The 15,088-nt window shown below is 41.4% G+C and overlaps 1 protein-coding gene across 3 annotated transcripts in view; it reads right to left on the minus strand.

The window, feature by feature from the left end:
* The window catches only part of TRMT1L (tRNA methyltransferase 1L), a 27,714-nt gene extending 12,632 nt beyond the window's left edge, over positions 1 to 15,082 (minus strand). The window contains exons 1-17 of one of the 3 annotated variants that reach the window (XM_085586604.1): positions 14,930 to 15,082; positions 13,598 to 13,734; positions 12,321 to 12,473; positions 11,405 to 11,467; positions 10,484 to 10,597; positions 9,492 to 9,556; positions 9,016 to 9,145; positions 7,384 to 7,507; positions 6,904 to 6,983; positions 6,409 to 6,655; positions 5,536 to 5,748; positions 4,559 to 4,749; positions 3,214 to 3,292; positions 2,374 to 2,540; positions 2,112 to 2,171; positions 1,638 to 1,764; positions 1,329 to 1,515 (exon numbers count right to left, since the gene is read on the minus strand). In XM_085586604.1, the coding sequence (XP_085442730.1) occupies positions 1,329 to 1,515; positions 1,638 to 1,764; positions 2,112 to 2,171; positions 2,374 to 2,540; positions 3,214 to 3,292; positions 4,559 to 4,749; positions 5,536 to 5,748; positions 6,409 to 6,655; positions 6,904 to 6,983; positions 7,384 to 7,507; positions 9,016 to 9,145; positions 9,492 to 9,556; positions 10,484 to 10,597; positions 11,405 to 11,467; positions 12,321 to 12,473; positions 13,598 to 13,649 (2,052 nt within the window). In that variant the 5' untranslated portion in view covers positions 13,650 to 13,734; positions 14,930 to 15,082. Of the gene's footprint in view, positions 1 to 354; positions 1,516 to 1,637; positions 1,765 to 2,111; positions 2,172 to 2,373; positions 2,541 to 3,213; positions 3,293 to 4,558; positions 4,750 to 5,535; positions 5,749 to 6,408; positions 6,656 to 6,903; positions 6,984 to 7,383; positions 7,508 to 9,015; positions 9,146 to 9,491; positions 9,557 to 10,483; positions 10,598 to 11,404; positions 11,468 to 12,320; positions 12,474 to 13,597; positions 13,735 to 14,929 lie in introns of those variants that run through there. The other 2 variants (XM_085586603.1, XM_021525136.4) reach the window with 2 other exon arrangements.
* Positions 15,083 to 15,088: the final 6 nt, after the last annotated feature.

Here is a 15,088-nt window from a genome sequence, read left to right on the forward strand (position 1 = left end):
GAAATGTTGCTGTATCACTGATTCAATAACTCTTCAGTGGGTTCTTCCTTTTTGAAATTCGAGAATAACTCTCCACCAAAGCAATCTGGAATTGAAGAGAATGGAAGAGGCAGCAACTTCTGGCCTGACAGGAGCATAGGATGTTTTGCATCATCCAGAGTGTATTAGTCATGTTACTTCTATTGTACAGTTTCAGAGATGGGTAAGGATAACCCCTCATATTCTGCTCTTAGATAAACCTAACACTGGGGGCCATGCTGAACACCAAACTTGGGAGAAATGCTGACAGCTGTTCAAGTGGAATACATAGAGATACCACAGCTAAGTGTGAGGGAAGGAAAGGACAAAGGCAAGCTCATTTGGCTGGAATGCTGCCATATATTTAAGGAAACCAGAACTGCCAACACCTGGCAGCTTTGCTTGTTCACAGAAGAGATCTTGGCTCAGAGCTACTATTAACTCACCACAAACTTCACCTGAACGCCCACTGTGGTCCCTTGTCCCTGTACCTTTCTGCAGCACACAACCACTGTAAGCTCTGAGCAGACAACTACCTAGGGTGACTACACAATTCACTACAATTCGGTTACAAACAAGTTTGGCAGCAGCCATGCCACCGCTCCTTCCTGTTCTCCTGGGATCAGCTCCTGCCTGGAGGCAGAACCCTGGAAACAGACCTGAATGCAGAGTTACATGTGCAACCTGGAGCAACAGCTGCACCCAGGCAGGACTGCCTGGCTTTAACTCAGAGGGCATTTTATCCTGTGCTGTTACCTTACCTGAACGTGCCCACTCTCTGGATCATAGCTAGCCAGGCTTTAGGAATGGTGCATTTTAGGAACACGTTGTTTCACAATAATGTCATATTCCAAAATACTGAACACTGTTGTCCCTGTCCCACCTCCTGGATGCTGTGCTGGTAGTAGGGCTTGGACAGAGTGGAAAGCAGCCTCCATGCTTCAGTGTGAAAAGGAAGTGAGCATAAAAGCAGGTAACTCCACAGCCTGCCCACATTGCTGGTTCTGCAACCACAGCCATGCTGGGATCAGGGCTAAGTTCTGTTACCTAAGTCTAAACTGTCCCTTTGAAGTACAACAGGGAGCTCAAAAGGGTCAAACTCCATCTTGGGAGAAAGGAGTGGCTTACTGGAACAGGGTGTGCTGAAGTCTCTAACATCCTGATGAACAAACCCATCTGCATTATTCAGCAGCACAGTGAGTGGGGTAGGACTCTGTGAACACAGCAGTGGCAACCCCAGATTTATCATCTTCTGCTACCTCAGCCTCCGCCACCTTGATTGCTGCAGCAGCTGGAACCTCTTCCCCTACCTGGATCTCTCCAGGGAGATGCACAGGGCCCTCTGCCTGTGCCCCCACGTAGGTAGGAGTGCTGTACTTCATGAGAACAGTCTTGAACTGCGCCAGGGGCGCGTTGGTGCGGACTCCCATGGGGTCGAAGTGGGTTCGGCTGACGCGATATCCAGCCTCTGACAGATAGTTCAGGAACTTATTTAACCTGGGAAGAAAGGCAGCAAAACCAAACACCTGCATTTAGAACGAACGTGGTGCTGTCAGGGCTGACTCAGAACAAGCTGTGTGTCAGTGCCAGACCAGGCTGGAAGGTGAAGCCACACTTACTTTGGCATGTTCATGCCCTTGATGCTGTGCCGGTGGACGTTGTAGTAGAAAGGGGGCTGCTCGGCGCTGTGCTCGGCCCGCTGGCGCTTCGCCACACCGCGCAGCACCTCCTCACTTTTCCTCTTGCCTGCACCACAACAAGGCCACAGAAACCACTCAGTACTCACAGGCACCCCAAAAACGCCAGCAAAGCCTCAGACAGTACAAACAAAAACAAAGCCATGCAGCAACTTCAGCTGTGTGCCTGCTTTTGTAAGCTGGTGTTTGCAAAATCGGGCCTGAATTTAATCAACAGGCCATTTTCAGTATTAACAAGTAAATTAAACCAGCCTTCATAGAGTATTTGGCATTCTGATTTCACCAATAAATATGATTCTGGATAAAGATAAAATAAAATCAGTACTGGGTGGGAAAAAACTCCACAGTGCAATACTGTTAAATATAAAAAAAGCTACACCAAAATGCTCCACTTACCATGTACTAAGTAGGATTCTGGAGAAGTATTTGATGTTTTAATATATACGCCACACTCTTCTAGAATACAATTATAAGGCAAAATTAATTCCATTGTTAAGTGGCAAAATGCTTTAATTACACAGAATGAAATAATTCAATTATTCAATAATGCGTTCAAATCTATGGATACATTGCTGTTAAGTAACTTATCACAGATCAGCATCTCTAAAAATCACCACAAAGCCAGTCCTCTCTGTGAACAGGCTGCCCCTTTTCTTACCTTGTTTGTTCTCATCACCAGGACTGTGGGTAGAAAAATGTTTCAGAGTTGTGCACTCTGCTTCACAAACTAATGTCTTCAGAAGTGGTTGAGCTTCATCCAAGCCATACTGCACAGCCTCCAGGAGCATTCTCCTGAGGAATCCAGTATTAAATAGGGCTCCTGACCTACAAAACACAAGAGAAGTCAAAAGTTAAGGCTTCTTAATGGAAGCTGTTCCAAAATTCTCTTGCGCAAATTGATTGGCAATTATGTTACGCTGAATTGATTTTTTTGCTATGACAACAACACTGGTCTTGTTTAAAAAAATAATTTAAAAAATCAAGATCACAAAACCAGTCATTTTATTTCTGCCCCAAGATGTTGAGAAAGTCATTCAACCCTACAAGAAAGGTACTGTCGATTGCCAACCGTTTTTAATACTGATCTGAAATGGCTAAAATACTTAACAAGATTTATTCTTGTTTCTACAAATCTTAATTAACATGCCATGTAGTATTTATTACTATCAGCACATGTAATGATTTATTGAATAAATTCTCCACAACAGGAGTTACTTCTGGCAAACAGAGGAACACAGGCAGGTTCTCCTATGCAGGCTATATTCTGTAAGTGCAATGAATGTGAAAACTTGAACAGTGTTACTATTTATTAACTGGTCTGAACAAAAGGAAAATCTGAACTCCCCACTAAATTTAAATCTGCATTCAGTTTCCTGAGATCCTCCTGATTGCTGTACCTCCTTTTGTAGTGCTAATATAAAAACGGTTATGGTGTGAACAGCTCAGCTTCAGAACTCCTGCAGTGACTCTCCCAATGTGTCCTGTGATGTGAACTTACCAGAGAGGACCAAGAAGCACTGCTGTCTTCCCAGGCATGCTGCCGTGGCAGTCACAGGGCAGCTGCTGGTAAGGGTTTTCTGCAGCAGAAAAACAGCATTTAAATTGTTTGGGAACAGCCAGCCATGCCTGTGTTACTGCACAGACAGAAAGAGATGCAGTGGGGGCTCACTTCAGTGAGGTATTTGGAAGGACAACAGCAGAAGTGTGGCACTCTTTTCACTTCTGCCAAGCAGCTCATGGTGAGATTTAGTGGTTGAAATAAAAAATAAGCAATAAAATAAAAAAAAAGCAATGTAACTTCCCTGTGTTTCTTTCAAGAAACAAGGAAAATACCTGCCTTCCAACTATTACATAAACAGCTGTCCAGGTGAACAGTAAGTACCAACTACAGAATCTGAAACATCAGCCAGTTACATCTGCAAAACACAGTCCACCTACAAGTCTTGTAAACCCTGTGCAATTCAGGCGTTACAACTGACTTACAAATTTAAGATCTCTACCATAACACTATACTCAGCTACTCATCCCCATCCTTAAACTTCTGATTTTTCAGCAACTTTTTAATACCAGGCCCATTGTATGCTTATGCATCTGACTCTGAACAGGGCAAAAACACCATGAGTTGACAGCAAGCCACGCAAGAACCTCTAACTTGGAAACAGTCTTAGGGTTTATATTAATTTAAACCAACATCTCCAGGAGTGCAGATTTTGTCTCTTGTCTTTGCTAACCTGTGTGTGGGGACAGCCCATTAACAACAGCAGGGGAAAGCCAGACTGCTCAGTCCACTGCATTTTAAGGAACTGAAATGCAGCAGAAAAGCAATCTGACACCAAAAGCTATCCAGCTGCTGCCATCTGAAGGAACCCAATAGTATCAAAGGCTACACCCCTATCCTAGAGCTTTTCCTGAAGTGGCAGATCCATGGACATACCAGGCATCCTGGCAGCTCCAGCAGCTAGAGCAGGCTGGGAGGATGTCCTGTGTAGAAACAAATCTCGGAATGGTTTGGGTTGGAAGAGACCTTAAAGCCTATCCAGTGCCACCCCCTGACATGGCAGGGATACCTTTCACTAGCCCAGGATGCTCCAAGCCCTGTCCAACCTGGCCTTGGACACCTCCAGGGATGGGGCAGCCACAACCTGAGTGATTTGTGCCACAAATGCAGTCCATTTACAGGAAAATCCATGCAGACAACTGATCCAGCCTATGGCCATGAGGCACAGCGCCCTCTCCACCTCGCACACAGCACTCATTGTTACAAACAGGGGAATTGCTACTAATGGGATGTAAATATAAACAAGGACAGAACAGAGACAAATTGCAAAATAAAAGCCATTTACCTTCCACCATATTGCCCTCTCTCTGGAAAACCCTCTCTTCACACCACTGGCAGTGGATGAGGTATCGGACCTTCTTTGCAGAGTCATCTGCAGGGGTTGGGCCCCGTAAAACTCTGACCACCACCAGAACAAAGTGTTCCAGAGCTACTGCCAGCAGCACTTCAATGCCTTTGTTACAGCGAGCTGCAGCTCTGGGGGGAGAACACACACAAAAACCACATTGTACTGAATTCAGCACTCAAACACTGCCATGGACACCTGAACCTGCTGCACAGTTCTTCAGCCCATCCACTTCCTAGAGAGGGGTACTGAAGATTTGAGAGATCAGGAGGAAGTGTTCTTTCTGAAGTGCCTCATTTTGTGGCCTTTCTGGCAGGCCAAACAAATCTAATTTTATTTCTTCTTATCACAGCTAGAAATAGTGGTCTGCCACCTGTACCATCACATGTGCAGGGAGAGGACAAGGGAAATCTAAACATGTTCAACTCAGCATTTATGCTCTGGCATTCTCAAAACTTCTGATGATTTAATTTCTTCCTCATCTTTCCCAAGCAGTTGTTCCATCCTCTTGCCTGCACTTTTTTCTCCAATTAGGTTTTAGGTCTTCATTTCTTTAACAGACTGTGTTTAGTTAGGGTATCTATATGCAAATAACTGATTTCACAAGTCAGTAATTATATCAATCTTTTTAACCTCAAATATGAGGATCTGCAGTGAACATCAGGTTTCACTGAAGCAAATCTAACTGAAAGGCTTAGCTAGAAGCCATTCAAGCATTTTGTTTCGTATTTTAGGAAGTCCTATGGAGTTCTAAAATGGCAAAATTGATAGAGAAATAGAAGAGTTTGCAAGTCAGTTTATTTTTTTTTGTCACATTACCATCCCATCCTCCTTACCCTGCTGATGCATTTTAGCCTCACTATTTCTAATAATTACCTAATAATTTTTTACCCTAATTGGAAATGGTTTGGCAGTACCTTGCGACAGCAGCAATTACAGTCCTGGCTGCCAGCTCCTTGTAGTACTCTGTTCTGACAATATTGCAGCCGTAGTGACGCAGGGCCACGTGCTGAGCCTTGGCATAGAGGGAGCTGATGTCTGTGGATGTCACTGACACAATCCCAAGGTTTCTCACATTTCTAAAGGCAGAGTCCAGGTAATTCACAGAAGTTCCAAAGGGGTCCAAATGGCTGAAAAGAAAGGATGTACCACTGAGTGTCTATAAATGCTCCAAAGTCTGGCTTTACACTGAGGAAAACACTGTTTTATAACCTTCACCTATGATCACATTTAAAACAGAAAGAAAGAACAGGACTAAAACTTCCAGCAATGCTTAAATCTGGATGTTAGTCATTAATAACATAAAAAAATCCCATCACTTATTTTGATATCTGTAGAGGGTTTGAGTGCATGCATCTATATACCCAACCTGGAAGAATCAACCTGCTTTAATCCAAAGTTAATATGCTGCAAAATACATAAAAACAATAAATGCAAAAACCAGTATTTTAAACTAAAATAAGTTTTAAAAAACCCCAAAACTCATTTGGTATTTCCCTTCAGCAAACTGACAATGAAGTTATAAAAAAAACCCAGCCTGGGTTAAAATTTTCATGTATTTTTATAGTCCATTTGAGCGTCAAAAAGACTAATATTTTTCCAGCACTTTCTGAAACATTTAAGATTAAAGTTCTGTCCCCTCACTATTTCTGGGACAATAAAATTACATTTCAAGTGACTGCTGGTTGATTCTTCTATCATTCCAATTTCTCTAAATAAGTATATACTGTGAAGCAGGGTGGGCTGTGTCATTACCAAACCAGAAAACTGACAAAACATTGAATACTTACATAAAATCAAATGATCTCAAATGCATGACAACATTGGCATCCATTTTTGTCACCTCAATGGTGTCACTGTTTTCTTCTCCATTTCCCACAGTTTCACCATTGTCTTCTTCCCTAATGCTCAGTTTCACCTTCATTTTGTTTAAATGACAATTTTCCTTAATAATTGTCACAGAATTTTCATTACAATCATTAATTGTAACTTTCACAGAACTTCTGAGGTGCTTTGCCCACTGCAATCCCATGATACCTGCAGAAAAACAGAAGTTAAGGACAGTAAGACAACTGATTTTAAGAAGACCACTGAACTTTAATATTCTTACAGCCTTTTTAAGCCTTAATACAGCTGTCTTTTTCTATGGAAGCTCAGGACTCCCTGCCTAAGAAAGAAAATTATTGTTTACCTCAAGTTATTTTTGAGCATGTGTTGTCAGTTATGAGTTACTGCTGCTTCCTCCTATTAGATATTAACCAAAATATTAAAGAAATGGACTTTACCAGTGGCACCAAAAGCATCCAAACATTCAATGGGTTTGCGCTCCCCAGCAAGTACGGCCAGTGCACAGAATATCAACTGCCTGGAAGATAAAAATGGCCATAGTCTGTCAGTTGAGAGAACATTTTGCTTCCTTTTCCTTATTTACTTCCCTTTAAACTAACAGTGGGATATTTAAGCTAAACTCCACTTTCTACAGGGAAGAACTGTAAATAAAAATCTCAGGTGTGCTGAAAAGCTGAATTCTACAGCAAGGTATTCTTAAAGTAAGATCTACTAATTACAGGAAAACAATTACTTCAGAAATAACACTATTTCACATATAATGGTTTTGGATATAAATATTATTTATCAGTAAGTGTTTTCTGATAAGAAGCTTTTTTCCCCTGCCCTCTGAACAGAGGTTTTGCCTTTCAAAACAGATTTTTCACTACAAACTCCCCATCCCCTCTAATGCATCCTCCTACTCCCTGCTCTCTCACCTGTTAAGTTTCATTTTAGGATTAAAATAGGAATCTGTTTTCTGGGGCGTGGAGTGGTTGGGAAGAACCTGCACATCTGTGGCTGACTCCTTCACCACTGTGTAAGACGACTTGGGAGCACGAACTGAAACAAGTAATTGTGGCAGAAGGAAAGAACTGGTGAGAACTGAAATTAATATTAACATTAATATTATTAGTTGGTAAGTAACATGGAAAAACTGCTCCCATAATGCAAGAAGTCTGGGTTATGCTGCAATCCATCCAGCACATGGACCATTTTACAAGGATGAGGGGAGAAACAGGCAGTAATTCATCTTCTAATCTCAAGTGGCAAATCAGGATCATGCTCTACTGCAATTTTCTTCTTATAAAATACCAGGCTTGTTTCTCAGTTGGGCTCTTATGTATCCATTCCAGTTTAAAAAAGCCAGCCCCTGAGCCTGAGGCTTGGCACATTTGTTTTGCATGTTTAAACGTAATACATTACTAATTAATTAAAACCCTGTTAACAGTCCTGAATGTGTCTCAATGAACTACAAAAATCCCTGAAAATCCTTGATCTATTTTAAGTTATTGAACAGCCCCATGAAATGTTCATGAACAGCACAAGCACATGGACAATTCCAGCATCAGAGCTCTGTGTAGATAGACTGTTTGTGGCAAAACAAGCTTTCATATCTGACAACTGTAAACAGGCTGCCATTCCTCTGAGCAATTCATCCCGAGGCTAAAATGTACCTAGGAACAACCAGGAAAAATTTGTACCAACTGGTTATGTCCCAGTGCTCACCCTGCCTCTCTCAGGGCTGTCAAACACACACATGGTTTATCTGCTCCACCTTCAGGAGCCCCAAGAGCTGCCAAGTGCCTACAGATCACAAAATCTCTGGATTTCTCCTCCCCGAGGAAATGCAAATGTTTCATGCATTTTGTTAAAAAATGCTAAATGGGCCATTCTTTACTCACAACTCTGAAGGGAAGCACACAGACATTAATGTATTTCATAGCACAAAATCTATAAAGACATGGAATGTGGTACTACTATCACTTTTCAGACATGCAAACTGATGCCCAGGCATCAAACTACTGGCATTCCAATTACTTAAAATGTTTTTAACCTAGTTTATGCAAGTTAGAAACCAAAGCCTCATTCTGGTCAAAGTCAGGTAGGATTGCAATTTACCAAAGAACTACTGACACATGATGGATCATGATCTTCTGAGACTGAAAAAACATCACCTTGTTTTGGGAACCCAGGCTGGTGCAGTCTGGATAAAAAGCTAAGGATTTTTATACTGTAGAAAGATCTACTCCAGACTTTTTTTTTTCTGTGGATGCCACATCCTCACTCTTTTGGAGACACACAAGCTGGTGCTTATAACATTAAGGGTGAGGGGAACACTATAACACTATATGTGTTCTCAATAAGAACACAGGGACTGAATGCAACACTATATCACAACTCTGCTATACCTCTGATGAGACATAAGCTCTGAAATATTAAGGGCAGAGTTTTCATTAGAAAGGCTAACTGTTTCTGAATTTTTCCTGTGTCTCCCACCCCTTGTCACAGTTATTGCACATGGTGTATGACAGAAAAAGACTGAATGTTTCCTGTCAGCCAGAGCTCACCTGTGATAAACCTCGACTCAGTCTCTCCTTTATTCACGTGACGATTAATGTGACCTATCATGTCAGTTCTTCGTACTATAGTTGCTGAGCAGATGATGCAGTGGTAATGAGCTCCCATCTTTGACAATGTCTGTAAAATAGTGTATTTTATGTAGTTTCAGAATACAGAAAACATGATTGAAGTAGAACTGAACACAGGCATATGAGAAGTCATCTGTCTGTTACCTCTAGAGCATTCAAAATATCTGGAATCTACAGCCAGAGCTGAGGTAGGCAGCTGTTACCCACAACAAGAGGTACAACCACATGCAGCTACCCAAGGGCTCTACCACACATCCTGGACCAACAAGCTTTTGGCATCACACAGAGAGGAGCAAGCTGTATTTGGCAACTCAGCAGATCTCAAAAGTTCCGTCAGTCATGCAATTCCCCCACTTTGTACAGTAACAAGAATTTCTGTGATTCAGCATTTTTACCTGGTCTCCAACAAGGTTGGGTTTTACTGGCCGACAGGATAAGTAACAGATGCACATTCTGTACCCTGGAAAACAAATGCCATCCCAGAACAGTTAATGAACAGCATGTCTGTGGCCTGCACCATGTGCTCTCACTTCAGATTTCACCAGATAGCAACAAAAGAACATCACCAATTATCTGGTACATCCACTCCCTGCACAGGGAAATTTATCAGCTAATTATACACTTTAAACTTTAAAATGCAAAGAATTTAAAATTTATTAAAAGAAGTCTCTGAGCATCTTATAAAGCTACACCAAGTCTCCAGTTCAGAAATACCTGCGAGTCTTTCACAAAAATATTGTTACCTGGCTAAAAGACTTGTGTGAAGACTCCTATAAACAGATGTTGCACAGTTAAAGAAAACTAAAATGAATTAAAGAAAACTAAAATGATACTCCACTTGGAACATTTATAGTTCAACTTTATCTTGCCCATCCTCTGAATAGTCACTTTATTTCCCACAAACCCATACACCTGGATTTTTAAAGAACACACACTGCTCACTTTATTTTCCCTCCCAAACTTCTTGCAGGGATTTTAATGCATCTTCTGCATAAAGACTTCAAGGGTTTATCAGAACACATGGAATCTTTATGATCCACCAAAACTGATCACCAGTGTGTGTCTGATTATTATTAATATATAACTAAAACTTGTATTGAAGTAATTTTCATGACACATATTTTAAATTTTATTGTAATTTTCATGACATGCCAAGTAATTATCGGTGTTTTTCTAAAGAGAAAATGCATAATTGTAACCATTTTGGCTGGAGAGTTCCTTCACATTTACATTTTACAGCCCACCTCAAAATTAATTCTGTCAAAATATGGTTCTAATTCAGAGCTGGTAACAAAATGCTTAAGTCAAGGGGAATTTTGAAAGATGAAACACAGAACATACCCACAATTTCTTCTAGTATTTACTATTCAAACCCAATTGCCATTACCTTCAAATTCAACAGAAACCTTCCAGTGCAAATTCTGCAAGTGACGATGGAGTTTGTGGCTATAGCAAGCTTTGAATTTCTCTTCAGGACACAATGGACAAGGCTTCCTTTTATCTGAAAATACAATTAAAAACTATAAGAAACATGAAATGCAGTTATCACTTGTGTTAGCTGAGATGCAGAACAAGAGAAAAAAGGCTAAAGTAAAATCAACACAAGTTAGAGATTAAATCCTCAGGGAACATTCTATTTCATGCACAAACTTCTAATTTATGTGTTGCCTCTTTCTGCTCCATAGACTATAGACCAAAATCACTATAGCTTTAAAAATTATTAACTTCTACAAACTTTGGGTTTTGGTTTCTAGTATTTTTTACTCCAGCAACATGAAGCTAATGAAGGTTCTGAAAAGTACTGAGGAACAACAGAACTTTACAGATGACATGCAAAGACTTGAAATGTTTTAAAAAACCCACCAAACCGAGACTCCCAACAAACTGTGAGGTTAGAAAAAGATTTTATTGTTCTAACTCCTAGATCTTTTGGACAAAACAAGCAGCTGATATCTATTTAAGCTGCAAAATAAGGCAGTGCACCCTGTATAAAATATTTTTGAAAAATATAAAATAATTCTTGAAAATCCTGTATGTGAGACATAAAAAGCAAAGGCAAGGCTGTGTACAAAGGTGTAGAAGCCCTTGAAGCAGTAACCTAAATAAAAACTAGCTGAATGTCAAACAACTGCTCAGGAAGAATTTAGCAGAGGAACAAGAGAATAAATCATAAAGCCCTTCTTTACAAAACCCCTCATCTCTAAATATCATAAATATATGTAGTGTGATAAAGATAAAACCTAAAGGAAAATGTAAATACCTGTAACACAAAGATCTGTGTTCTGGGACGCTGCTGTGTAAAACTCACCTTCTCTCAGGTCAGCCAGTTTCTCTAGATCAGCAAGATGCCTCTGAATCGAAATATGTTTGTCTAAAAAAAATCCAGATATAATTAGAAGTTAAACAGTTTTAAAGATTGCTTTTAGTTTATTGCTACTTTTCTATGCAACATATCAAACCTAGCACTGTTAGAGAATGACTGCAGTAGTGACTGAAATACTCGTTTTTGTCCTTTTACTTCCATGGCAGCACAAATGACTGCAAAAATTATCTCCAGAATAGTTGTTTAATAAGATCCATGTATTTTATTTCTACTTCCTTTTAATACTGACACACAGACTTTCCAAGATAGAAAGACTCTAATTTTAAATAACCAGCTGAAAAGATCAAGTCACATTCCCTTTACACCTGTTTTTACTGTTCAGCATTGTTAGTGAATGCAAATCATGCACAAAAGCAGTACAAAAATATCATATGAACTCACTGGAAAGACTAAATATCAACTATAAGTGGACCAAATTTAAGAACAATTATTCACTGCATAGCCAGCATACATTAAATTCTACCATTTTTTTTCCTTTCCCTTAGTAAAGAACCATTAGTAAACCATTTAACCTTTAAATCTACTGCCTGATTTTTCAACTTATCAGTCAGAATTTGCCAATACCAAGAAAATTGGGTTGAAATCTGCTTTATTGATTCCAGCACACAGAACTTCCCAGTCCACTGTAACACAGATTCTATAGCAACTTGCAGCTTTATAACGATTTTACAGCATAAATCTTCAGGTTTTCTTATGCCAGACAAAACAACTGATCCACATGGTCAGGATACAGAGGTGAGTTTTAAAATGAGATTTCACACACTCTTTTTACCTTTCCTACCTAGGGTTTCTACCTTTCCTCCAGCACATGGCACAAATATTAAAGAGTTTATTAACAAACCTCGTGGGTAATCAGATGATACATCCAAAATGTTGCTATCAGATTCCCTTGGGCGTTCTTCCTCTGCTCCTTTGTCTTCTGCTTCCAATTCTGACTCGGGAATTTTCACACCAATGTTGTTGCTTTTCACATTTTCAGAGATCACCAAACCATCTTAAAATCAAACAAAAACACAGTAAAAATGTCATTGATGTAAGTAAACTATAAAAACATGTTCATTTGTTCCCAATAATCTGGTGCTGACTATAAACATGAAGGAAAAAAAAATATGTAGGAATGAATCTTCATTCCAATTATCCTTGGAAACCACTATGGAATAATGTCATTTTGGACAGCTGAAATGACTATTCACACATCAGTATCAGATGTTTAAGATGAACAAAATAACATTTACACGTTGTTTGCAGTGAAGCAAGGCAAAGCAGGCAAGAAGAGCTCCAAATTCTCCAGACAATTTACTATCAGCTAAAAAAGTTCGGTAAAAGTTTAGTTCATGAATCACACAGTATGAAAGAAGGGACTTAGGCAGGAATGTGCTATCAGCAGAGGCAGAGATCAGGGTAAGTGCTGGTGCCATCAGCATTAGCAAACGAATTACTTCCCCGGCCAGTACACTGCGGGCCTGGTGAAGAATTTCCAGCATTTAATGAGGCTGAGATGGGGCAATAAAGTAAGAATGAGAATAGTCAAACCCGGGGAAAATAACTGAAGGAAAAGGTGGAAATCCCCAGGTGTGGTCTGACCCCTCTCCAAGGGATATAAGGAAGCACTAGGAAAGGATTCAGAAAGCCACATAAATCTACAAATATTGTCCTGCTCCCAGCAAGATTCCAGGGGACAAGTGGAACTAGTGAAGTTTCAACCATGGGTAACAAGAAACAAAGCTCTGGCATCGATTTGCAACTACTGAGAAGCAACAGAGCAGGCCAAGGCTTTCCAGCCTTGATGGGACAGACAGGAGGTGCAGAGAGAGCACAAAGGGAGCCACAAGCTGTCTGTCCTGACACAGAAACTGGGATCCACCTCATGAAGAAAATACGGACCTACAAACTGGTTTGTGTTGGAAATTATTTCCAGAGAATGCAGGAATGGATGGTTGTTCTCTGGATGTGGAGGGAGCAACATGGGATAGTGGAAGCTGTCCCTGCCCATAGCAGGGTCTGGAGCAGGATGGGATTTAAGGTTCCTTTCAACCAAACCATTCCATGATTCTCTGGTTTCACTGGTCTTCTCTATCCACCTATTTCAAAAGTTAAGACAGGTTGGAAGGAACTTACAGCAATTCTTCAGATTCCCCTGGCCTAGTGTTGTTTGTTTTCTTTTAAACATTGCTGTTGGGTAAAAATATCTGTTATTATGAAAACTGACAGAAAGAGAAAATGACAGGAATACCAGAAGACAGGGGCTCAAAAACCTGTAAAAACAGAAGCACAAAGTAAAATTATTCTACCTATCTTAAAATCTATCAGGAGGTGCATTGTTACAAAGAAATGGTTGCTGTGCTCCGCACAGACCTGTTTTAAGATGAGAACTCACCTAAGAAAGATTTGCATGGAGCCTACTGCTCCATTAAAAAGTTGCAGAATTCCTGGTGATAGTTTCTACGTGCTTTATTAATATAAAGATAGAAAGAAAACGAGTAAGTAAAAACAAGTTTAGTAAGAAATTCCTAACAACTATTGATTAGTTGTGGGGAAAGTGGAAACAGATATAAAAATGTATAGTGAGAGTACAGCAGTGACAAAAAACCAGCAGAGTTGGACAGTCTGCATCTTCAGAGCACGTGGAGAGGTTAAAATGGTTGAAAAGGATAATACGCATATGTTTTTAAAAAGCTAGTTAATATGTAAATTAACAAGGAAAGAAGTAAACTTTCACACTGAATGATGAAGAAAGGCAGGCTGCTACCGAGCCAAGACGTCAGGATTTTTTAAATGCCCACCGGGAATCACTGATCACACACAAAGAGAATAACTCTTCTTTAGAGAGCCTAAAGTACACCTACACGAGAAAGAGAATTACTTAGAAGAGTCAGTTCACCACCCGTAAGGCTGCAGCAGCAAAGGGCTGGCAGCAAGGGCTCACTCTGGGAGCTGGAAGTCCAGCAAAAACCAATTTACAGGATCCCAGAGCGGGTCAGGTCGGAAGGACCACGGTGGTCCCACCTCGCTGCTCCAGCAGGCTCATCCTGGAGTACATGGCGCAAACACGTTTTGGTTGAAAAATCTGCGAAGAAAGATGCGCGGCTGAGCCCTGAGGGGACCTCACGGAATAACAAATGATCCTCAAAGACAAAGTATCGGTAGGCTTGGGGAAGAAAGAGGCGCCAGGAGCGCGGGTTCAAGCGTAGCGAGGCCCGGCGGGAACACGTGTGGCCCCGCACCGCGCCGGGAGAACGGGAGAAGCGGGAGCCTCACAGCGCTCCCCGGCGCAGGCGGACAGACGGGAAGCGGCCCCGGATTGAAAATCCAAACCCGGCCGCGGTGTGAATCCAACCCCGGCCGCGGTGGGAATTCAAACCCGGCCGGGCTCCGCATGGCGCCCGCCCGCCCGCAGCCCGGCGCAGAGGGCCCGGCTCCCCTCCCCGCCCGATCCCCGCCCGCTCTCACTGAGCGCCGCCGGCTCGCCGCCGCCCTCACGGTCATGGTTGTGGCTTTCCTCCTCTTCCTCACGGTGCTCCTGCCGCCGCCCCAGCGCGGCCTCCGCCGCCTCCAGCGCTGCCATGTTCCCGCTGCTCGTCGAGGCAGAGCAGCTCCGCCTACACTTCC

This window comes from Lonchura striata, chromosome 8 (genome assembly GCF_050655825.1).
Source record: "Lonchura striata isolate lonStrDom1 chromosome 8, ASM5065582v1, whole genome shotgun sequence".
Lineage (NCBI taxonomy): Eukaryota > Metazoa > Chordata > Aves > Passeriformes > Estrildidae > Lonchura > Lonchura striata.